A 24,971-nucleotide genomic window follows, 5' to 3' on the forward strand; every position below is an offset into this window, starting at 1 on the left:
AGGTCCTGGCACGGGTTGGGGCGCAGGCAGGGATGGTGGTTCAAAGCGCGCCGTCCCTTCCGCGTCGCCCGCTCGCCGAGCTCTCGCCCCACAAGCGTTTCCTGGGCGCCTTCCAAGGGCCAGCCCCGGAGCCGGGAGCTGGCGACGCAAGGGAGGGACGAGGGTCCAAGTCCAGCCCGCTGCACGCCTGGGTGCAGGACCATGCTGGCGAAGGCGGCGCGGGGCGCACTGGCAGCGGAGAGACCCGCGCGCGCCCCTGCCGCGCGCTCGTGACGGTGCCCCCGGCCCCGCCCCAGGCCTCCGCCTCTCGCTTCCCCCCTCCCCCCGGCTCGGCCGCGCTCCGGTCGACGGGCTCCATGGGGAAAGCGGCCGCTCTGTGCCGAGGCGGTGGCTGTGGCGGCCGGTCCCGCGGGCTCTCGTCGTTCTTCACGGTTGTCCCCTGCCTGTCCTGCCACACGGCGGCGCCGAGCATGAGCGCTTCCACGCCCGGCTCCGAGCCGGAGCCCAAGCCTCAGCACCAGGCGGTGCCCCAGCCCAAACGGGATCTGGTGTCAGAACAGGTGTCGGAGCCAGTTTCTGAGCCGGTGCCAGGATCGGAGCCTGAGTCCAGGAAGATGTCTGAGCCAAGGCCAGGGTTCAAACAGGAATTGGAACTGCTGCAGGGGTTGGGGACCGGATCAGGTCACCGGGAAGAGTTGGGCTCAAGCCTGGGGGCTGGGCCCTTCACCAAGGCCCCAACCGAGCAGGTGCTGGCGCTGGGGCCAGTAGTGGGGAGCGTGCCCTTGACCAAACTCGAGTCTGGGTTGTTGCCGGCATCAAAGCCTCAGCGACCAGGGCAGGTGAAGACACATCTTGGGGCTCCAGTGCCAGGGAGTGGCTCGCCCTCCGCTCTCCCGATGGTCTCACTTCCTCTGGACAGCTTCAAGGGCTGGCTTCTCAAGTGGACCAACTACCTGAAGGGCTACCAGCGGCGCTGGTTCGTGCTCAGCAACGGCCTCCTGTCTTACTACAGGTATGGAAGTGTCAGGGTGGGTTGGCTGAGTTTGGAGGGTGGTGATGCTGCAGCCATGGTGACAGAGGGCATCCAGAGTTGGAGGGCACTGCCACTGGCCTGGAGATGTTTGGGAACTCGCACTCCAGCAGGAGAAATAATGCCTCTGGCCAACCTTCAAGGGCTGGGGCCCTGACCTCAGGCAGGGGAGCCCCTGTGGACATGACCTCTGGCAAGCTTGGGTCTAGGGAGTGAGCAGTGACGTTGGAGTGAGGGAGTGATTTGGGACCTCGGGGCCCCTCTGGTCCTGGTAGTTGTGGGACCTGGAGCAGCCAGCCAGAGTCAGCCCCCAAAGTCCTTGATTCAGGAGCTTTCTGGTTCAGGAGCTAAGATCACTGTATAAGGACTGAGGGGGACAGTAACCTTGTTCAGTCCTTGGGACGCACTCATGGGAAGGGCTCCTGCTCCCTTCTCAGTTGGTCAGACTATTTCCCACTTTTCCTGGTGCCTGCTGGTTGCTGGGCCTTGGCCTGGGGGCACAGCAGGCTCACAGACGCATCAGACATGGCTTCTGCCCTTCAGGAGCCCATCTTGGCATTCAGTGGAGAACCAGGAAGCATCCCACCGTGGCCTTTCTTATTCTAGAAGCAGTGTGGGATTCAACAGTGAAGTCCAGTGGTGAGATAGCTAACACTGTGTTCCATTGAAATGGATTGAAAGGGGGAAAGATCCTGAAGGCTGTCTAGGTATGTTTCCTGGGGATGGTTTAAACTTTGAGATCTCTGATCACTCTATACTATCAATTCTCAAACCTGAGTGAGCAGTGGAATTCCCTGAAGGGCTTATTGAAACAGCAAGTGCTCAGCCCCCCTGCTGAGTTTCTGCTGCAGTGGGTGTAGGAGGGGCCTGAGATTCAGCTTTTCTAACGAGTTCCCAGGTGATGCTGCTCTGGACCACAGTTTGAGAAGCACAGCTCCATTGTCATTGCAAACAGAAGGGCCCTGCCATTCTGTTTGCTGAAGCTCGGGTCACTTTGCTCACTTCACTCTGCTGGGCAGTATCTCTTCAGGTCAACCACCAGAGCATTTATATGGTCCTTCCTCACCTTTTTGGAGCACAGCTTCTAGAGGATAGTTGAATCTGTGATGCCACTGAGAATTTGGGAGCTCCACTGAACTTAAGTGATGGTTCCCACTCAAAGTGGGGATCACTGTCTTTAATTCCTGGCAGGGGAGAAAGCTGACCTGTGTTTCTATAAATTTATTTATTTTATTTTTGTGTTGGGTCTTCATTGCTGCGCGCAGGCTTTCCCTAGTTGCGGTGAGCGGGGGCAACTCTTTGTTGCAGTGTGCAGGCTTCTCACTGCGGTGGCTTCTCTTGTTTCGGAGCACAGACTCTAGGCGCGAGGGCTTTAGTAGTTGCAGCACGAGGGCTCAGTAGCTGTGGCTCGCAGACTGTAGAGCACAGGCTCAGTAGTTGTGGCACACGGGCTTAGTTGCTCCGCGGCATGTGGGATCTTCCTGGACCAGGGCTCGAACCCGTGTCTGGTGGATTCCTAACCACTGCACCACCAGGGAAGCCCTGACCTGTGTTTCTAATGTGTTCATCTCATGTGGTGTCATTGGTGCCCCTCGGCCCACTTGGCTGCAGCATACAGCTCTGCTTTATGTTATGTTCATTTATTTCATCCTTGAAATCACACTGTGAGGTGGGTTCCAGGATTGTACAAATGAGGAGTTCTGAGCTTTGCCAGAAGGATGTGGCTTGTCCAAAGTCACTGGGCAGGGTAGGCAGTAGAGAGAGATTCTCACCTAGGCCCTTTGCACTCCAAAGTCTGTGCCTGTCCCAGATGTGTGTCCTAATGCCTGTTCATCCTTGAGTTCAGCATTTCTGAGTTATCTGCATTTTACCAGGTACTACTAGGGGTCAGTAGTTGAGGTCAAGGTAATGTTTATGAGTCTAGGGTCCCACAGTGGCAGGGAGGCCTAGTTCTAGTGGAAGTAAAATCTGACCTTATGTATTTTTGTTTTATTTTAATTGGAAGAGCAAAAAAGTCCCTCTTTTTTTCTTAAGATAACTATGTATAGACAGCTAGCTTTTCAAGATTATCTCAAAAGTACAGATTCTCTGGGTAATTAAGAAAAATTCTTCTTGCTTGCTGATAAGGTTGTGGGGACAAATACTGGTTTTGGGGGGAGAAGGGGTTGGGGACAAGTTTTCTTGTTGTGTGCTTTCACAGTCCAGCGCTGTAGTTTCATTTGTGGACATTTCTAGATTCCAGGGTGGGCAGAATTGTTGCTCGACTCACTTGGGTAGGATGAATGATCCCTGACATTTGTACAGCCCTCTCCCTCCTTTAGCCCCACGTGAGGCCGGCCACGAAGATGTCTTCATTCCCATTTTAGAGGAAGGGAAACTGAGGCCGAAGGAGCAAACTTTAGTGGTGTATCCTGAGGCACCCACCTTGCGGACTGGGCCTCCAGTGCCACAGGAGATGAGTCAGTCTCCAAGTGCAGAAAAGGCCCTTCCGAGGTGGAGCTGGAATCACCACTTCTCCCTGCACTCCAGTTCTGCCTTCTAGAAGACGGCTTTGGTCTGCTCTTCCTCGGGCCTCACAGCACTTCAGATGTTTGACACCACTCTCCTGTCCCTGCTTCTGGTCTGAATCCTGCCTTCCAGACCAGGCCTGGCTGTCCTGCCTGCTGGGCTCAAGGACTGAGCTCCCTTTGGGCCTGCCGCTCCCAGTCCTGACAGCGCAGGTTATCCTGGGTTCCATTTGCACCCAGCGCCGGGCATGGGTCACCTCCTCCAACCTGCCCCAGACCCCCAGTTCTCAGTAGTTCTCCAAGTGTGTGTGCTTGGAATAGAGGCAAATTCAGGTGCTCAGAGCTGCAAACAGAATGAGAGAACTTTTATTCATGATCTCCTTTCCTTAGGGGTCAGGTAGAGTCAGCTTTAGTCCTGGGATGACAGCTGGGGAAGGAATCAGAGCTGCTTCTCTTGCTAGCTTCCCTTTTGGAAAGACCACTGTCTAATTTTTTTCTTTTAATTAAGCAAAGTCTGTGTTTGGAGAAAATGCGGGCACGTGTCTTGTCCTCCCTCCCTGATCCCATCTTCCAGCCTTCCCCGCTCCAAGACGACCATCATCCCAAATCCTGGTCACTGTCCACTTTCTTTTCTTTTTATTTAGTTTTAGCTAACCTATATGCAATTTTTTTAAAAAAAACACATTGTTCATTTCAACCATTTGAAACTTTATAAAAAAGCATATTGTACAGCATACGATTTGGGGGGACTAATTTTGACTGCTACATAACAGCCCAGGACGTGAGCGCAGTTTTTACTTATTCATGCTACTCTTGATGGGTCACTACAAAAATGCTTGTACACGTGCGGGCGTTCCTCTTGGGTGAAATCACTGGGTTGTGGAGAATGTGAAGGCCAAACTCTTTTCCAAGGCAGTTGTGTCAATTTATAGTCCCACTGGCAAGAAATAAAGAGATTTTTGTGGATCTCTATCCTTTGCAGAACTTGGTATTGTCAGCATTGATTTTGCCAATTAAATGGTTATTGCACTGTAGTCTTGAGCTGCATTTCAATCCCCATTATTTTTACTTTGATAGATAATCAGTGGGGGTTTGGATTAGAATTTCTCCATTAAGTATCGCTTCCTCGAGTGCTTCTGCCCTAGATTTTGCTGGAAAAGCTCATTCGATTGCTCAAGTTTATTCTAAGGGAGAAAGTACATAGTGCCAACAGCTGGGCTTAGTAAATTTATATTATCAAGAATAAAAAGATGCTCTTTGTAAATACTGTCACATATAGAAAGTATTTCTGGGAGGTATGGGTAATTGTTGGTAGGTTTTTACTTCTTTCCAACAATGTGCTAGGAATATAAATACAGGAGATGAGGTTCTTATTCCATTGCCTGGTACTCTTAATCCCATATCTATTTGAATATTTGAATACCAATAAGGGGAATATGGTTTTGCGGGAATATGGTCTTTTTTTTTTTTCTTTTTTGGTTGTTAGTTCCCATTTAAAAAATTTAATCCCCAGTTCTCATCTCCCAGGGAACATGGAAGAATTCATAAATGATGCAGAATTTTCAAAGGTATTAGCCCCAGCAAGTCCTTAAGGAAAGAGTGTTTCAAACATAAGTTTTATCCACGTTAATGAGAAGATTGATTTGATTAAACTAAATTCTGTTTTGTTGTATACAAGTTGCCTGTTTGGCGACATTATAAATGACATCTATTTCCCAGGAAATGATTTCAAACAAAATATGAAACAAATGTTTTGTTTTAATTTATTATTGTTCAGACTGATACATGGGTAGGAATGGCAAAGCCAGTTAGCAAGGAAGGGCTCAAAGAAATTAGTCTGGGTCTATAAGAAAGAAGGCTACAGTCAAGTGAAAGTAAGTTTTGAAAGTCCTCTGGCTGAGGAAGCCCACTGAACATATGGTGAGCTGGGCCCACTTTGGGGTGGTGGCCAAGACATCTTTGCCTCTAGAATGGATCAAGCACTCCTTCCTCCAGTGGGGCCAACTGTCAAAGGCAAACTCTCATGGAGACAGTATTTTTTTTTTTAAATAAAGTTTTATTGGAACACAGTCATGCCCATTCATTTTGTCTGTGGCTGCTTTTTTTTTTTTTTTGCCGCATGGCTTGTGGGATCTTAGTTCCCTGACCAGGTATCGAACCTGGACCCCCAGCAGTGAAAGCACAGCGTCTTAACCAGTGGACCACCAGGGAGTATTTTTAATATCAGTTTAGGTGATGCTTGAAGGATGGAGATGGAAAAGACTATCCAGTTGCAAAGTGTCCCTGAAAACATGAAGTTGAAGGTGCAAATCTTCAGGTTAAGCCACTGGGGTTTCCACCTCAGAAGGCGGCCTTATTATATTGGATTCAGCTTTAATTTGAAACATCATCCAGTGTTTCATACTATGAGGCCAGATAGGAGGCTGAAAAGGAATGCCCAAGTTGATAATGTGTAAACATTGGTTTGAAGTCCGTTTCTTTAACGTTTAACACAAGGGTGTTGCAAAGAGCCTGTGAGTGGACTGGCAGAGTGTTTTGGAGAAGCACAGTGCATTCTTAGCAAGGTCTAGTGACATGAATTATGATTTCCCCCCACAACCCGCTCCTCTTCCTGACCTTCTTCTTTCTATGAATAGCTGAAAACCTCTGAGTCATGCTTGCTGCCTCCTACCTGCTTCACCCCACATCAGGTGGAACTGCTGAGCCCTGCCTGTCTCCTTCCTTTCATCCATCCTTCCTCCCCATTCCTAGCGCCACATCCTGGCTCAGGTCTGCCTTCTGCTGAGCTGGTGCCCCAGCCTTCAGCTGTTGCCCTGGACAGGGTCCCCGGTGTGGTGCCACCTCCCGCCCTGGGAGCCCTGGATTTGCCTGTCTTCTCCAGGCATCTCTTTCAACAGTTCCATCCCCTGTGTTAGCAGTCCCCCACTTTGGGTTTTTCCCATTTGAAATATCCATAGTAGCCCCAGACTGACCTAAGGACCACATCTTCCTCCTTTGGGAGTTTACAGGGTTTGTGTATGGGCATCTCTGCAGACAGCTTTGTGCCAAAGGGACACCGTGGCCAAGTTTGGTATCTTCTTCATGTTCTACATGAAGCCTAGCACGGTGCTTTGCCACTGATATGCCCTCAGTAGCTTGGTTAGTCTGAATGGATGAGTGAGTGAATGAGTGAGAATTGCCTGCAATTTTATGGGGTTTCAGAAAGCAAGTATGTTAGTGCCAAACTCGGACTTTTCTTAATTTGTTTTCAATTTTGAAAACTTGTTTGCTGAAATAAGATTGGGAAGATGAACTGGAGGTTGCCGGCTTAGCCAGGAGTGCTGGAAAAGTGATAGTTATGAAATGCAGATTATTTGGATATGTTATGTTGACAGATTTGAATGTGTTGAAATAGGCTCCTCCATGAACCAACAGCCTTGTATCTGTGGTCCTCATTTGTATTTCCATAGGGTTACAAGGGTTTGTGCATGTTGTCTCTGTGTTCCTAGGATGATTTGTCACTTCATAAAGTGTGGCAGTGACTGGATGAGTGGGGAGTAAAGATAAAGCTTTTAAAAGGGCTTTTCACAATCCCAGAGCTCTTTAAACTAGTTTCATGTGCACCCGACGGTTTGCTTTGCATGTGTTATATGTGCAGGACCCTGTGGGAAGCAGGCTGTGTGTCAGAAGTGAGGCCTCTGCCCTAAAATGTTAGATCTAACTGGATAACAGGCCCTCACAAACATGGGGTTCTCTGTGATGTCAGAGCGATTTCCAGTTCACGCTTGCGGTGAGGAGTGCAGCCTCTTCCTTATTGTCCTATTACATGGGGGAAGAAGTGGGAACTCGTGGGCAGCACCAACCTGCTGACTCAGCAGGTGCTAAGGCGCCTACCCACCTCACATCGGGGAGACTCCTTGCTGGGGTGCCATGTTGGGGTCTCCAAGACTAACCCAGATTCAATGACCCCCTGGGAGGACTCCCAGCACTTGGCTCGATGTGCGCTCGCAGCCTGCTTTATTACAGTGAAGGGAAGCAAAGCACAAGCAGAAAGGGAAGAGGGGCAATGGATGAAATCTGGGGAAGCGAGGCACAGGCTTCCAGGGCTCCTTTCCCAGTGGAGTCATGCAGGACATGATAATTCCTCCAGCAGCTTGTTGTGACACATGTGTGAAAGGTTGCCAAGCAGGGATGTTCAGTAGAGACTCAGCACTCAGGGATTTTATTGGGGGTCTTGTCACGTGGGTACCCTCTGCCTGGCACGGTCCCAGAGTCCAGGCTCCCAGAAGGAAAGCAGGTGTGCAGCATGGACCACACATTGTTTGCACAAGCAGTTTGGGTGTAGTTAGTCACGCTTACCAGTTAGGGGAACCCCGAGGTGTTGCAGGAGCTTGCCAAATCCAGACTCTTAGGGCCAGCTTTGGATGCAGGCCTTTCAAAGGATGAGCAGTCTCCGGCTCACCTCCTTCCTCCCTGCAGACTTCATCTGTCAATGGACATTTGGGTTGCTTCTACCTCTTGGCTATTGTGAATAGAACATGGGTGTGCATCTCTTTGAGACCCTGCTTTCAAGTCTTTTGGATATATCCCCAGAAGTGGGATTGCTGGATCATATGGCAGTTCTATTTTTAACTTTTGAGGAACCTCCATACTGTTTTCCATCATGGTTGCACCATTTTACAGTCCTACCAACAATGCACAAAAGTTCCAGTGTCTTCATATCCTTGCCAACACTTTGTGTTTTCTTAATATTTTATTTATTTATTTAATTTATTTCTTGGCTGCGTTGGGTCTTCATTGCGGTGCGCGGGCTTTTCTCTAGTTGTGGCATGCAGGCCCCAGAGCGCGTGGGCTCTCTCGTTGAGGCACTGGAGCTCAGTAGTTGGGGCATGTGGGCTTAGTTGCCCCGTGGCATGTGGGATCTTAGTTCCCCAACCAAGGATCGAGCCCAGGTCCCCTGCATTAGAAGGCGGATTCTTTACCACTGGACTACCAGGGAAGTCCCTGTTTTTCATTTTTGTTTGTTTGTTTGTTTTTTTAATAATGGCCATCCTAATGGGTGTGAAATGATATCTCCTTGTGGTTTTGATTTGCATTTCTATGATGATTAGTGATGTTGAGCGCATTTTCATTTGCTTGTTGGCCATTTGTATATTATCTTTGGAGAAATGTCTAGTCAAGTCATTTGTCCATTTTTTAATCTACTTGATTTTTTTGTTGTTGATTGTAGGAGTTTTCCATATATTCTCATTATTAATCCTTTATCAAATATATGATTTGGAAATATTTTTCTCTTATTCCATAGGTTGCCTTTATACTCTTTTGATTGTGTCATTTTATGTACAAACATTTAAAATTTGACGTAGTCCCAATTGCCAAGTCCAGGGTCATGAAGATTTTCCCCAGTTTTCTTCTAGGAATTGTATACTTTTAGGTCTTAACATCGAGGTCTTTAATCTATTTTGAGTTAATTTTTGTATACAGTGTAAGTTAAGGGTCCGATTTCATTCATTTGCACACAGATATCAAGTTTTCCCAGCACCATTTGTTGAAGAGAACTGTCCTTTCCCCATTGAGTGGTCTTGGCACCCCTCTCAAAGATCATTTGACCATATATGTGAAGGTGAAAACCAAACCGTTTTGAAAAACACGGACACTCATTGAATATGACAGCGTGTCATCTTCAAGGTCCAGCTACAACTCTGTCATCTGGGACCATGGGAAGTTAAATCTAAGAAGGCAGACCGCTAAGGCCCCGTCTCACATCTCTAGGCTTCTGTGACTAGCTACAGAGTCCTCTACTCACAGAAAGAGTGTTTGCCATAGCCTAAGAGGAGGTGGGTGGAGATCAAGAGCAGACACTTAGGTTGCCAACAAGACTGCTGACAGCCCTCTGCGTTTCGACACTGGAGCCTCCTTTTCCACCTTCCCTTCATCCCATACCTGTACAACCCACCCACCCTCAGGACCAGCCTTATCTCTGCCTCTCCAGGATCATCTCACCTCTTCCTCCACGGTCACACTCTGATGACAGTGGGCTCTGTGACCATCCTGACAGGAGAGGGAGTTAGAACTGGGTCCTCAGCTCACTCTCCTCCTGGATCAGGCATCTCCAAAACAAATCACCCCCAAACCCAGAGGGTTAAAGCAAGGGAGGATTTATTCTTGCTTGCATATCCGCAGGTGGCTGGGACAGCTCTGCCTCAGGCAGCGGCACCTGGGACCCTCTTCCACCTTGAACAAGTGGGCTGAGTGATATGTCATCTGTGGGCATGTGCAGCTGCTTGAGGGCAGGACCAGTAGATCATATTTCAGTTGTTTCCTCCTAGAAGGCCCATTGCATGTTAGATCAGTGTTCAGTAACTCTTAGCTGGCCACACACTGGACAGACCTGTCATCGGTACCTGGGAAGCTAGTGGTGGGAGAATGTCTAGGTAGGAACGGAACTTAAAGGTCATCTGGTCCAACCATCTGTCTGTTCATTGACTTCTTCCTATAGCATTTCTGGCCCCTCAGCAGGAGCCTGGGGCAAACCTCTCAGGTGACAGAGAATAAAGCTTTATCTCCAAGACAAAATGGTATTCCTGAGATAATTCTGAAAGTTAGAAAATTCTTCCTCTGTTGAGCTGAGATGGGTTTCCAGGCAGCATTTGTCCTGATTAGGGTGTTTTTCTGTCCTGCACAGCTGGACTTATCCCTTCCATGTGACCATACTCTTCATCTTCAGAGAGGCTGGCTTGGTGTCCCTGTGTATTATCTATTGCTGCATGACAAATCATCCAACATTTAGTGGCGTTAAGAATTCGTGAGTGAGGGACTTCCCTGGTGGTCCAGTGGTTATGACTCCACGCTCCCAATGCAGGGGGCCCAGGTTCGTTCCCTGGTCAGGAAACTAGGTCCGTGTGCTGCAACTAAAGATCCCGCTTGTTGCAACAAAGATCCCGTGTGCCGCAACTAGACCCAGCACAGCCAAATAAATAAATAAATAAATATTAATTTTAAAAAAAAGAATTCTTGAGCAGGAGTTGGAGGGATTCTGGCTGGGGATGATTTCATGAGGGTGACACTCATCTGAAGGCTTGACTGGGCCTGGAGGCTCCACTTCTAAGGCAGCTCCCTCACTTGCCTGGCCAAGTGGTGCTGGCTGTTGACAGGAGGGCTCCGTTCCTAGCTCTGTGGACTAGTCCGAAGTGTCCTCACAATATGGCAGCTGGCTTTCCCCAGGGGGAGTGATCCAAGAGAGAGCACGCAGGAACCACAATGTCTTTTCTGACCTACCCTCGAAGTCACACTCTGTCATTTCCACTGTGTCCTCTTAGTTATACAAGTCAGCCCTGCCCAGTGGGGGAGGGAGGCTCCAAACCTTTGTGACCTTCACTTTCCTCATCTGTAAACGGACCTACTTGGCTGTCTGAAATAAACCGTGAAGGAGCATTTGGTAAACTCTTTCGTAAGTGAAGGGGATGTTCTGAATGTCAGGGTTTTTCTAACAGTGAATGCGTAACGAGTGAAAACCTCCTGTTGAACCCCACACTCCTGTTTAACCAGTCCAGTCAAGGAAAGCAGGGCTGGATTTCCCAGAGGATGAAGAAGACATATACTTGAGGTCTCTTTCAGGGATAGTCACTCCGGGAACTATCTTTCTAGAGTTGAGGAACTGTGTCGGGGGGAGACCCCTCTCTGCTGACAGGGCCCTTCCCTTGTTCAGTCCAAATGTTGGAGGGGAGACAGAAGGCACACTCTTGCTGGATGCTGTGAGGGCCCAGGAGATAAGACTATGCCACAAAGGCCCCGACCTCATCTGTCTTGCTCACTGATCTGACTCCAAGGCCTGCCCTGTCACGTTGACTGAACGAAAGAATGAACGTGCCCCGCAGGGGTGATGGTTGTTTCAAACTCAGCCTCCGTTTGGGAGTCTGTGACTGTGCTGTGGGGACTTTGGTTTTGCAGGCTGCTGTCACGGTTTGACAGGAGCTGAGCTGCTGTTTCTGCTTCCGTTGAAGCTTGGTGGGAGTCACTTTTACGTAAGATTATTTCATCTAATATTAACGTCAGTGCTTATAATACCAGAGCCCGTGAAGGGAAGTAGAATTCCTGAATAAATTATGTCTCACCATCAGCTCTGTAAACTCGTATAGTAATATGTGCATTTAAATTTGTAATTGTCCTTAGTGTGTTAAATTTTGACTTCAGTGTCTCCTTAATTGACCTCTAATCCCTGGCATTTCAGTCTTTCTTTTGTCTTGGTAACTGATTTTCTTTTTTAGAGCCTCCTTTGCTAGGTGTAACATTTTTAGGGGGTATGTTTTAGTGCTGCTGAACATTTAAGCTCACAGATCACTTGTAAAAGGAAGAATCTAGGTTGCTGGGACACCCTGTAGATTGTGGCTGCAGCTACAGAGATTGTGTGCTGATTTAAAAAAATCAGATCCGTTCAAGTATCCTGAATGTGTAGCCGCAGGACTGTGCTCAAAATAGATCCCCCCCTGTGCCCTAGGGACCCGTCATCTCGTTCCTTGATTCCCGAGACACTCAGCACATAACCTTGTGCGCTGGTTCACAGGGGCTCGTCACCAAAGTCCTTCATCGCTGCTGTTGGCTGTCGCTGTACACAGGGAAGAATTTAAAATGCGATAGATTTTAAATGGATTTTATTTTTTACTGTGGAAAATTTCAAACGCATAAAAGTAGATGATGGCCCATCACCCAGTGTTAGCAAGTCTCACTGTAAGGTCAGTCTATTGCCTCCCCACCCTCAGTTAACTTGAAGTAAGTCGCAGATATCTTTTACTTAATTCTAAGAATTAAGTTAAAAAATAAGTTAGGGCTTCCCTGGTGGCGCAGTGGTTGAGAGTCTGCCTGCCGATGCAGGAGACATGGGTTCGTGCCCCCGTGCGGGAGGATCCCACATGCCGCAGAGCGGCTGGGCCCGTGAGCCATGGCCGCTGAGCCTGCACGTCCGGAGCCTATTCTCTGCAACGAGAGAGGCCACAATGGTGAGAGGCCCATGTACCGCAAAAAAAAAAAAAAAAAAAAAAAAAATTAAAAAATAATTTTAATAATAATGAATATTTGTAAATATTTCATTATGTATCTCTTTAGAGATGAAAGTTTCTTAAATATTAACCTAAATGGCATTAAAATGCCTAAAAATTTAACAATAATTCCTTAATATTATCAAATATCCAGTCAATATTAAAATTTCTCCATTGAGTTCTCTTTAATAAAAAAAATTTTGTAGGCATTCAATAGATATTTATTGAATGAAAGTTTCTTTAAATTCTATAGTGCTTTACAATTTTCAAAATTTTTACATGCATAATTTCATATAATTCCGTAATAAAATTTCCCCATTAGTTTAAAATTTTTTTAGAGTTTCCAGAAATCAGGATCCAAATAGAGTCCATTCATTGCAATTGTTGATATTTCTCCTCAGTTTTTTTTTTTTTTTTTTTTCGGTACGCTGTAAACACTGATACAAACTACCATCCAATCCGTGGACCCTGTTCATATTTTGCCAGTTGTCCCAATAATGTCCTTTCGAGGTAGAAGATCCACTCCAGGATCATAGATTGCATTTGGTTGTTGTGTCTTGTCACTTTAGTTTCAGTCTGGAACAGTCTTCCATTTTCCCTTGTCTTTCATGACCTAAACGTTTTTGATAAATTCAGGCCAGTTACTTTGTAGAATCTGCCTCAATTTGGGATTGCCTGGTGTTCCCTTATGTTTAGATTCAAGTCCTGCATTTGTGGCAGAAATACCACAGGATGCATACTGTGTCCTTCACAGTATGTGTCCTGATATGTGCATCATATCAGGAGGCACATGATGTTGATTTGTCCTACCACTAGTGATCATCATTTGGTTAAGATGGTGTTTGCCAGGTTTCGCCACTGTAAAGTTAATTTTATAATTACTAATTAATGACTAATTAGAAAGTATTTTTATGGGGAGACACCTTAAGGCTATGTAAAACCCTGTTTGTCAACAAATCTCCCCACTGATTTTTAAAAAAATATTTATTTATTTATTTGCTTGCACTGGGTCTTAGTTGTGGTAGGCAGGCTCCTTAGTTGTGGCATGCATGTGGGATCTAGTTCCCTGACCAGGGATCAAACCTGGGCCCCCTGCATTGGGAGCTCAGAGTCTTATCTACTGCACCACCAGGGAAGTCCCTTCCAACTGATTTTTACCACCCTTTGGTGATTCTTGCCTGAATCTATTATTACTTTTTTTTTTTTTTTTGCAGTACATGGGCCTCTCACTGTTGTGGCCTCTCCCATCGCAGAGCATAGGCTCAGCGAGCCCGCTCCGCGGCATGTGGGATCTTCCCTGACTGGGGCACGAACCCATGTCCCCTGCATCGGCAGGCAGACTCTCAACCACTGCGCCACCAGGGAAGCCCTATTATTACTTTGATGGTTGCCAATTGGTGATTTTCTAATAACATCATTCCTTCTATATTTATTAATAGGCATTGTATTATAAAGAAGAGCTTTTAATTTATCCATTTATTTATATCAGTGTGAACCCATGGATTTCTAGATTATCCAATGGGTTGTTATCTGTAATTATCATTTATTTTGACACTCAAATTGTCCTGGTTTTGGGTAAGAGGAGTCCTTTTAAACTGGCTCCTGTGTCCTTTTGACATTCCCTATTTGAACCCTCCTTCCTTTTTTTGTACAACAGAATGATCCTGGTTCTTCTGTACTGGAATCTGCCATTTCTCCAATGAGCCCTGATTCCTTTTAGTGGAAAATGGTATCTAGAAGCCAAACACTGAGTGCTAGATGGGCTCATTGTCATTGGGACGTTATTGCTTCTAGGCTCTCTTTGTGGATAGAGGTAGTTTTTTCTTGCCTTTCTCTTCCATGTTTCCAACTTCAGACTCTGACAGTAAGAGATCTGGCTCCCATTATCCTCAATATATTTACTTATTTGCTCAGTCCCTTGTATGAAAACACCCTCCTGGTCACGCTGGCCAAATCTCCTCTGTTCCTGTGCAACCAGTCGTGCTGGCTGAGTTATCTCGACATTGGTATTGCTGATCTTGGTGGCGGTCTTGGCCAAACCCCTCTGCCACAGGGCCTAGCTGCACTGTCTGAATCCCCACAGCTTAGTTTCTCCTGGGAAAGGGGAAGGGGCTCCCCAGTCTCTCTTGATTTATGGGTTCTTCTTCTCTCTTTCTCTTTTTCCCCTTGCAATTTATTTGTTGAAGAAACGGGGTCATTTGTTCTGTAGTTTCACACAAACTGGATTTTGCTGATTGCATCTCCATAATGTTATTTATCATACTCTTCTATCTTCTTTATTTCCTGTAAACTGATAGCTAGGGATTCCATCAGAGTAAGATTAAATTATACTGGCAGGATGGTTCATGGATATATTGAAGAGGGGCATGTATTGGCTGGTTCTTTCTTTCCCCCTTCCTTCCTTCCTTCCTTCCTTCCTTCCTTCCTTCCTTCCTTCCTTCCTTCTTTCCTTCCTTCCTTCCTTCCTTCCCCCCTCCCCCCTCCCTCCCTCCCTTCCTTCATTTCTTTCCCTCCCCTTCCCCCTCTCCCTCCTTCTCTCTCTGTCTCCTTCACACACACATATGAGCACAAATATCAGAGGCCATTGTTGACAATTTTCTAGACCCATTAGTTTATTACAGTTTGCAAAACGCTGATATTCTATTATTGCCTTTTTCAGGTATTAGAGGGAATAATTCTATAAAGAGAAACTTCCCCTCATCAACCATTAGGTTACCCAATGGTTTAGTTAATATGGAAATGGTAGGAAAATGCCCCATGCTTTCTTTTTTTTTTCTTTGCGGTACACGGGCCTGTCACTGCTGTGGCCTCTCCTGTTGCGGAGCACAGGCTCCGGATGCACAGGCTCAGCGGCCATGGCTCACAGGCCCAGCTGCTCCGTGGCATGTAGGATCTTCCCGGACCGGGGCATGAACCCGTGTCCCCTGCATCGGCAGGCGGACTCTCAACCACTGCACCACCAGGGAAGCCCCCCCATGCTTTCTTTTATTCACCAATTATCAAACAAATAAATGGGTCCCTAGCATCCCTCCAAGGTTACTGATGACTTACTTTTTCAGCTTTATTATGAACTCCTTGACTTGATGTCTTTTAATGTATTACAGCTGTTATTCTTGTTCTAATCTTTGAGAGATAATTCACATACCATGCAAATAATCCATTTAAAGTGTACAACTTAATGGTTTTTAATATATTCACAGATATGTACAACCATCACTAAAGTCAATTTTAGAACGTCTTCATCATCTTCAAAAGAAACCCCATACCCTTTAGCTACCACTCCCGTGCGCTCCCAGCCGTGTGCTCCCAGTCCTAAACAACCACTCCAATCCTTTCTGTCTCCCTGTATTTCCCTATTCTGGACATTAATATGGATGGAATTATACAATATGTGGAATTTTGTTCCTGGCTTCTTTCACTTAGCATAATGTTCAAGGTTCAACCAAGTTGAACCCCATTGTATGAATCTTTTTTTGTCCATTCATTCATTGATGGTATTGTTTCTACCTTTTAGCTGTTATGTATAATGCTATTATAAATGTTTGTGTACAAGTTTTTGTGTGGGCATATGTTTTCACTTCTCTTGGGTGTATACCTCAGAGTGGAATTGTTGGGTCATGTGGTCACCCTATGTTTAATCATTCTTTAGTGTTTTTGAGTATGTCTCTTTGGATAACTTTTTTAGTGGTTCTTCTAAATATTACATTACATATACATGACTTATCACAGTCTGCTGTTGTCATTTTACCAGTTTTAGTGAAGTATAGAAACCCTACCTCCTTGTAAGTTCCTTTACACTCCCCCATTTACAGCATAATTGTCTTAAATATTTCCTCTACACACATGTAGAACCACATCAGACAGTGTTTTAATTTTTGCTTCAGCCATTAAAACATTCATCCATTTTCTACTTGACAAGACCTTTTTAGTCTAAATTTGAGATCTAAAGCATTTGCGCAATATTCTGTGACAGGCTTTCCACTTAATAACCTGAAGAACCACCTTAGGTGTCACTGAGTAGTTCATGATATTCTGATATTTTGATGGAACCGCAAAAAGCGTCTAATGGATTTTCAGTCAGTGATGTTGATGGAGTGGGGTGGTGTTACTCCCATTACTCCACCTTTAGCATGTGAGGTTGGCAGAACTTCCGGTGTGGGCCGAGCCTGGATCATCTCCCTGGGTTTGTTCCTCTGCATGTAACACGCATGCATTAATTCACTCTGGCAGCCCAACATCTCTGAGCTCCCACCGTGTGTCACGTGTGTGGGGACAAGACAGGCCAGGTTTGTGGCTCACGGAACTTATGTTCTAGCTTGTAAGCGGCAAATACAAACAATGACCGGGTAAAGCAGAACATTTTTTCTGGATGGAAGCCCCAGTTTTCTCCTTGAGAAGAGCCCTGTGCTGGTGGCAGAGAAACTGAGTTCTGGTGCTGGCTTTGTTGTTTACCAGCTCTATGGATGGGGGCACATGATTTACCTTTTTCTGGCCTCCTCTCTTTTCTTGGATATAAAATGAGGCTAATTTCCTCCTACAGGTGACTGCCATATAGAATATACTTGCTAAATATTTGCTGAACAAATCAGTGTCTGCTTTGCCCACTTTCTGGACCCTTGCAAGGATCAAAAGACTCATGTTTGTGACAGACTCTTACAGAAAGTGAGGTACTACCTGGATATAAGTTGTCTTGATAAGTGTGCTGTCTTTTATAAATTACTGTCATCCTCCATTTGTGTAAAAATGTAGCCTCGTGAATTTCAGTAACTGGAGGATGGATCCTGAGTCTCCTTTTTAGTTTTTATTCTAAAAATTACACTAGAAATATCCTTCCTGTAGAACTTGTAGCAGCATTTATTTAACATTTCTCAAGGGAAACTCTAAATGGCGAAGAATGAGGCCAGAAGCAAAATGAAATGGGGTCAGGTCTCGTAGTGATAGTCTCATCTCTGGAAGCAAACACTGCACTGTAGATGCTTCTGTTTGATGGGCCACGTGTGACACTTGCCATGTCAAGCATTTTCTAAATAGAGCCACCAGCTTTGGTGACTTTTGAGAGCACACGTGAAGCCTGGCGGACAAGTCTGTGCGGCCCTGTGGGTAAGAGGCAGGGCTGTGGGTGGGTGGCCTCGCTCTAGTGGCGCGGTCCCTTTTGGGAGCTCCACTGAGCTGCCCACATCTCCGAGGCTCACCCTCCGCATCTGGAACAGAGAGGTGACATTCCTGCCTTTCTTGTCACATTTTAAATGGCTAACCTGTGTGAGACACTTCTAAGGTAAGCCCTCGGGATGGGGTAGTTAGGACAAATAGCTGAGCTTCATTACTTAGACCTGGAAGGGTCCTAACAGCATCCCCTTGGCCCAAGAGACAGAAGAACCGAACTCTGCTGTTTTCTCCTGCCCACGTCTCTTACAACCTTCCTCACTGCCCTCCCCACCTTCCGACATCCCTTCTGTGGCTGCTACTCACGTGTACCAGCAAGTTCTTAGTTGAGAATAACAGTAAACCAGCTCTGGATATGTTAAACCAAAAAAAAAAAAAAAAAAGGTATTTACTGGAAGGATCTTCATTTGCTCACAGAATCCCTGGAAAGGCAGAACAGAGATCTCAGAGGAGAGGTGAGAAGAAGGCAGGCTGGGCAGCCGGATCCAGGCTCAAAGTCGTGTCACAGAACCATCCCGGCAAGGACATTGCCACCGGGGCCCTGCTACCTCTACTGCCACTGAGAAACAATTGTTGCTGCTGCCACCACTGCCAGCAAAGAATTCTCCCCATTCCTTTTCTTTTCTTTTGGCCACAAGACTTGCGGGATCTTAGTTCCCAGACCACAGACTGAACCCGGGCCTTCGGCAGTGAGAGCATGGAGTCCTAACCACTGGACTGCCAGGGAATTCCCCCCATTCCTGTACTTTTAAATGTAAACTTTTAATAAAGTACAATATACAGAGAGGAAAGTGGGCAAATCACAAAATGAACACACTGAATAAGCTCTGCCCCGCTGAAGAAATAAAACATGACCAGCCCTCCAGGAGTCCCCCCATGTCCCCTTCCAGTCACTGCTCCCCCAAGGGTAACTGCTGTCTGGACTTCTCACCCCAGAGCTTTCTTTTACCTGTTACTGTACTTTTTATCAGTGGAATCACACAGTACGTCCTCTTGGTGTCTGACTTCTGCTCAACATTATGTTTGTGAGGTTCTCGCAGGTTGTTATGTGCAGTTCTAATGCTTTTATTCTCATTGCTGTATAATAATACATCACCATTGGATAAACCACCAAACAAATATACCACCATTTGTTTATCCGGTCTAGTGTGGACAGATGTGTGTGTTGTTTTCAGTTCTCGGTTATTAGGAAGATGCTGTGGAAGTTCTGGAACATGTACACGTGTGCACATCCCGAGTGGGGAGTTCTGTAGGAGCAGAATTGCTGGATCGTGGGGCATGTGTATGTTTACTGATAACTGATGACATTGAGCACTGCTTTGTACGTTCGTGAGCCATTTGGATATCCTCTTTTGGAAAGTGCCTGCCTAAATCTTTTGCCCATTTTTAAATTGGGTTGCTGGCCTCTTTATTACTGATTTTAGGAGTTCTTTGTATTTTCTTGACACAGGTTCTTTGTTGGGTACATTTATTGCGAATAACTCTCCCAATCAGTGGCTTGGATTTTCCGAGTGTATGTTTTGCATCTCTAGATCCAGATTTTAAAACCTCTGCAAACACACAGGATTTGCCTGGTTGCTAGGGATCCCAGACAGCAAACATCACACCTTGTTTGCAGTCACAGGATGGCATTCCAAGATGATATAGCCTCTGGGGAGGTGCCTGGGTCAGGACTCAGCCACGCACAGCAGACATGACTCTGGCTAGTGTGAGCAGAAGGCTGTGCGGCCAGGGGTGGGGTCATTTCCCACTTGCTGGAAGGGCTGGAGGAGTGGGCTGGAAGGAGTCAGGAGCAGTCTGGGCCCCCAGACTCTCACCACCTCTGCTGTGATGGGGTGAACCGCTGATACCACTGCAGGGAGCCCTGGAATCGGGGGCTGCCAGAGCACAAGCCCTGTGTCGCAGTTCCGGCCACCACGATGGGTGCCTTTCCTCTTGCTCACTTCCACATTTAGGTTTTGTGTGAATGCATGTCGTCGGTGGAAACTGATTCCTTGGAATCTTTGATGCAGGTTGTTTTTGGCTGTCTAGCCACTATGGTGTCGGAAGAGGGGAAACCTCCGAGCAGGACGGGCAGCTTTGGGGCAGGGCTGCTCCAGTAAGGAGAGGAGCCGTGCGGGTGCCGTGGTGCTGAGTATTCTAGGCGGGAACTGTGTGGAGGGCAAGGTGCAGCCCTGTGGTTGGTGTGCTCAGCTGATGAACAGGCTCAGCTGCATGTGAGGTTCCAGAAGGTCATTCCTCCACCCATCTGTTCAGCCATTGTGTTTAGGTCCTAGGCTGCTGTGATAAAGCACGAAAAAGTGGGTGGCTTAAAACAAAGGAAATGTATAGTCTCATACTTGTGGAGGCCAGAAGTCTAAAGTGAAGGTGTCAGCAGGGCTGTACTCTCTCTGAAGGCCCTGGAGGAGAGTCTCTCCCAGGCCTGCCTGGCCTCTGATGTTGGCTGGTGATCCTTGGCATTCCCTGGCTTGTAGATGCATCACTCCCATCTCTGCCTCCCTCCTGTTTCTGTGTCTGTTCCTCTTCTTATAAGGACACCAGTCTTATTGGACTACGGCCCACCCTAATGACCTCATCTTAACTTGATTATATCTTCAAAAACCATATTTCCAAATAAGGCCACATTCACAGGTGCTGGGGGTTAGGACTTCAATAAATCTCCCTGGGGGACACAATTTAGTTCACTTTTATGCCCATCATCAACCCAGGCCTTGGCTGGACCCTCTCCTTTGGCTGCTCCGGATCCCTGGGCTTTCCCAGAGCCACAGCCCCCATGCCGCTGCTCTGGGTTAGCCTGACCCTCCTCCTAGTCTGTGCTTGGGCAGAGTCCCTCACTGTTTGAGACACTGCTCCAGTGTACGCCTTGACCCCTCTAGGACGAGAAAGGGTCATTCTGTTTCCTGAGATCTAACCACCGGCAGCTTATCCTTTCATTTTGATTTTAAAGCCAACTTTTAACTGACAACCGATATGTATGTAGCATACAATATATTGTATGTGTGTAACAGACACATAGAAAAATAGGTAAATTACAAGAGTGTAACAATGAATTTTTATAAAGCGAACACCCCTTTGTTTTGAATTTATTTCCCTCTGCTTATTAAATACTACCTTGCAATTTATGGGCCTGCCTCTTTCACAAAGTGGAATGTTCTCTGAGGCCAGAAAATGTGTCTTATTTACCTTTATATCTACCACCTCTCCAGTTTCTAGCACAATTCCTGTATATGGTAACCCATAGGAAGTACTTGCCAAATTAGAATTTAGAAGATCAGAGAGGAATTTACCAAGTGAATCAGAGTCAGCTTGAGCAAGCATTGAACAGAAGTCTCATACAAGGCTGAGTGCTTTGCTCCAAATTAGTAGCCTTTGTCTTTCTATGTGTCTGAGTTAAAACTTGTTGCCTGTCAATTTTTTTTCTTGCCCGTGGACATTTTTTTGTGTGTGAGAAGGTCCTCCAGAACGCATAGCCCAAGGCAAGGATTAAAGAGTTGACACTTTCCATCGACAGATGAATGGATAAAGAAGATGTGGCACATATATACAATGGAATATTACTCAGCCATAAAAAGAAATGAAATTGAGTTATTTGTAGTGAGGTGGTTGGACCTAGAGTCTGTCATACAGAGTGAAGTAAGTCAGAAAGAGAAAAACAAATACCGTATGCTAACACATATATATGGAATCTAAAAAAAAAAAAAAGTGGTTCTGAAGAACCTAGGGGCAGGACAGGAATAAGGACGCAGATGTAGAGAATGGACTTGAGGACACGGGGAGGGGGAAGGGTAAGCTGGGACGAAGTGAGAGCGTGGCATGGACATATATACACTACCAAATGTAAAATAGATAGCTCGTGGGAAGCAGCCGCGTAGCATAGGGAGATCAGCTTGGTGCTTTGTGACCACCTAGAGGGGTGGGATAGGGAGGGTGTGAGGGAGACGAAAGAGGGAGGAGATATGGGGATATATGTATATGTATAGCGGATTCACTTTGTTATAAAGCAGAAACTAACACACCATTGTAAAGCAATTATACTCCAATAAAGATGTTAAAAAAAAAAGAGAGTTGACACTTTGAGAGATGCAGTCGAAGGGCAGTGAAGCAGAAATGGGGAGTGGGAAGATGGAAGTGACAATGATGCAGTGCGTTTCCTTTGCTGGATGTCGCTTCACAGCGAGCGGCAGAGACACAGTGGGCCTGGCGCACATACTCCTCCAGAAGACACACAAAGAGAAAACACACCACTCAGCAGTCCACAGAGGCGCAAGTGGAGGGAGGATGTATCTGCCCCATTCACTCCCATCTCCCGTTTCCCACTGTCATTTTATGAGAGTCCAGAAGTGGAGGGACAGTTGGGCAAGGAGGAGGCACCGACTGACAGAGAAGGTGGTCGAGGGAATCTGGGGAGGTGCACAAGGTTTGTATCCAGCACGCTCCACACCTTGCGCTACTCAGGTCCGCGCATGCCTTCATTGGTATCTGCTCTCCCACTGCAATGGGGGGACCACCACCCTCTGAGAGAACAAAGACACGTTGACCCCTTCCCTGGGAGGGGACGTGGCGAGTCTAGTCAGCGACAGGGTCCCCTTCCTGGTGGCCAGCTGGGGTCGCCTGGAAGACTGAAGCAAGAAGGTTGTGAAACAGGCTCCTTCGGTGCTGCTGTGGCTGGTCCTGATGCTGTGATCGACATTCATCCTCTTCTTCCTCCACCACCCCTTCTGAACCCTCTTCACTCTCTGCTAGCACCATGCATATTTTCAACTGCACAGGGGGTTGGGTGCTTCTAACCCCTGACGTTGTTCAAGGGTCAACTGCATATCATCTTCCCTAAGGAATGTAAACAAAGCAGGAGAGAATCAGAAACAGTAGTTCAAATGAAAGATAAATGTCTTCCTGAGTGTCAAGTCATCTGACTTTGGAACTGGTAGAAGAGTCAAGGAAGTAATAACAGATGATGAACAGCCAGGGAGTGTAAGTGAGCATTAAAGAGCAGCAGAAGTGCCAAATGAGCTCCGGCACTGGCAGGGTTACGTGCTGACCAGTTGCTCTTCCTTTTCCCACGTCCTCTGTGGAAAGAGCTTTGGTACGTCGTGGGGGAGGGTGGGGGAAGAGTGGTGTCTGAATTTCCTTTGAGTGTCTAAAGGAGTGAGTTAAGTAGATCCAGTCATGATAGTTGGATCTCACTTTTCAGACACTGGTCACAGTTGGAAATGGCCCACACTTTAGTCACCTCCGCTTCCCCTTACCTTGGTACCATTAGCTCCATGACCTTGTAACCAGCCAAGGGTCAGTTCCTTGTCGCAAGGGGTACTGTGTCAGCCCAGCCATTGCCTTCATCTCCTGGGGCCAGAGGAGAATGGTGGCATCCTCTGCCACTCTCCCCACTGAGACCCGCCCCCCCAACAAGCCAAGCCCCTACCAGTCAATCCCGAGAGGCCTTATTTCCCATCTCCTGTGCCAGCTCCAAGCGTCTGAGATTCCAAGGATGTGCCTTGAGGCTTTTATTCAGTCTAGAACTATTGAGTTTGGGAGCCTCACCCCATCCCTTCTCTTGCATCCCACAGAAATCAGGGTGAAATGGCCCACACCTGCCGTGGCACCATCAACCTGTTCACTGCGCACTTTGACACGGAGGACTCTTGCGGTATCGTGCTGACCAGTGGGGGCAGGACCTACCACCTCAAGGCCGGTTCAGAGGTGGAGCGGCAGCAGTGGATCACCGCCCTGGAGCTGGCCAAGGCCAAGGCTGTCCGCTTGATGAGCAGCCAGTCAGGTAGCGAGTGCTTGGTGCAGCGGGAGTACGTGCAGGGTCGTGGGTCTGGAGAGAGTGGGAACTGAAAGTGTTTGGAGGCCAGTGGTGACCAGGCTAGTTCAGACCAACCTCGGAAGGTCAGGGTGCGTGTTTGCCCTTCCCACTCAGCTCCGTGCGTCCTCAACAGTGGGATGTTAGGTGGTCAGGGTGGCTGGCAGTTCTTGGGATGGAAATGTTGAGGTGGGCAGGGCTGTGTGTGTCTTTCTTTGGACAAGTCTGGTTCCTGGGCTTCAGCAGAACTTTCGGTTGCTGCAGTGAGTCAGTTCCAGAAGCAGAGTCAAGGTGGGAGGCCAGGATGGTGCACTTGTGCCTCAGGCCAGACTTTTTTCGAGGTCCATTTGGAGATTGAAAACCATTTAGCCAGAGATGCTGTCTTTGCCAAGATGGAGGGTCAGCTCAGAAGTCCTGAGCAAGACATTTTATTTTTTACTTTAATACATTTTTAAAAATATGTATTGTCTTTATAAGATTCATAAACCAATGGTTTCAAAGCATATGCAGTGAAGTCTGCCCTTGACTCTTATCCCCAGCTACCCACCCTGTTCTCCCACCCAGGGGCAACCAGAGCTACCAGTATCTTATGTGTTTACATGTGTATTCAAATAAGTACTTATAGGAAATTCAGTCCCCCACCTTGCTTTTTTTCCATTTGGCAATAGTATATCTTGGAATTTTTTCCTATAAATACATAAAAAGCTTCCTCCTTGTTTTTACAACAGTACAGTACTTCATTGTACGAATGTACCCTAGTTTATGTAACCTATAGCCTGTTGATAAACATTTAGGTTGTTTCTTTAATTTGCTATGACCTGCCACGCTGCAGTGAGTAACCTTGCATTTCATTTCAGGTGTGTACAAGAATAAATGAAACATAAGTCCCAGGAAGGGGGGTTGCTGGGTCGGTGGGACTGTGCATTTCTAATTCTGAGACACTGTCACTCTGCCTCCCACCTGGGTCGTACCAGTAGATGCCTGCGGCCCTGTGTAAGAATGCTGGCCTCCTTAGAGCCTTGCCCGCCCAGAGCAATAGCAGGTTTCTGATGGGTGAAAACTGGGTCCACACATACAGAGGGGAGGACTGGGAAGCTGTGATCCTTTTGAAGTTATAAGCACAAGGTGTGTGTTTATATAGACCTGTGTGGGTTTTTTTTTAATATAAATTAATTTATTTTACTTATTTATTTTAGGCTGTGTTAGGTCTTCATTGCGCGCGGGCTTTCTCTAGTTGCAGTGAGCGGGAGCTACTCTTTGTTACAGTGTGCGGGCTTCTCATTGTGGCGGTTTCTCTCGTTGTGGAGCACGGGCTCTAGGCGCGTGGTCTTCAGTAGTTGCGGCACACGGGATCAGTAGTTGTGGCACATGGGCTCTAGAGCACAGGCTCAGTAGTTGTGGCGCATGGGCTTAGTTGCTCTGCAGCATGTGGGATCTTCCCGGACCAGGGCTCG

At 47.0% G+C, this 24,971-nt stretch overlaps 1 protein-coding gene across 6 annotated transcripts in view; it reads left to right on the forward strand.

The window, feature by feature from the left end:
• Positions 1-353: 353 nt before the first annotated feature.
• The window catches only part of OSBP2 (oxysterol binding protein 2), a 139,994-nt gene continuing 115,376 nt past the window's right edge, over positions 354-24,971 (forward strand). For all 6 annotated transcript variants that reach the window (XR_012325253.1, XR_012325254.1, XM_073790298.1 and 3 more), the window contains exons 1-2: positions 354-1,012; positions 23,279-23,487. Coding sequence is in view for 4 of the 6 variants with exons in the window: in XM_073790298.1 (XP_073646399.1) it covers positions 357-1,012; positions 23,279-23,487 (865 nt within the window). In the remaining 2 variants the exon portion in view is untranslated. The remainder of the gene's footprint in view (positions 1,013-23,278; positions 23,488-24,971) is intronic.

The sequence above is a fragment of the Tursiops truncatus genome, chromosome 13 (genome assembly GCF_011762595.2).
Source record: "Tursiops truncatus isolate mTurTru1 chromosome 13, mTurTru1.mat.Y, whole genome shotgun sequence".
In the NCBI taxonomy this organism is placed as follows: domain Eukaryota; kingdom Metazoa; phylum Chordata; class Mammalia; order Artiodactyla; family Delphinidae; genus Tursiops; species Tursiops truncatus.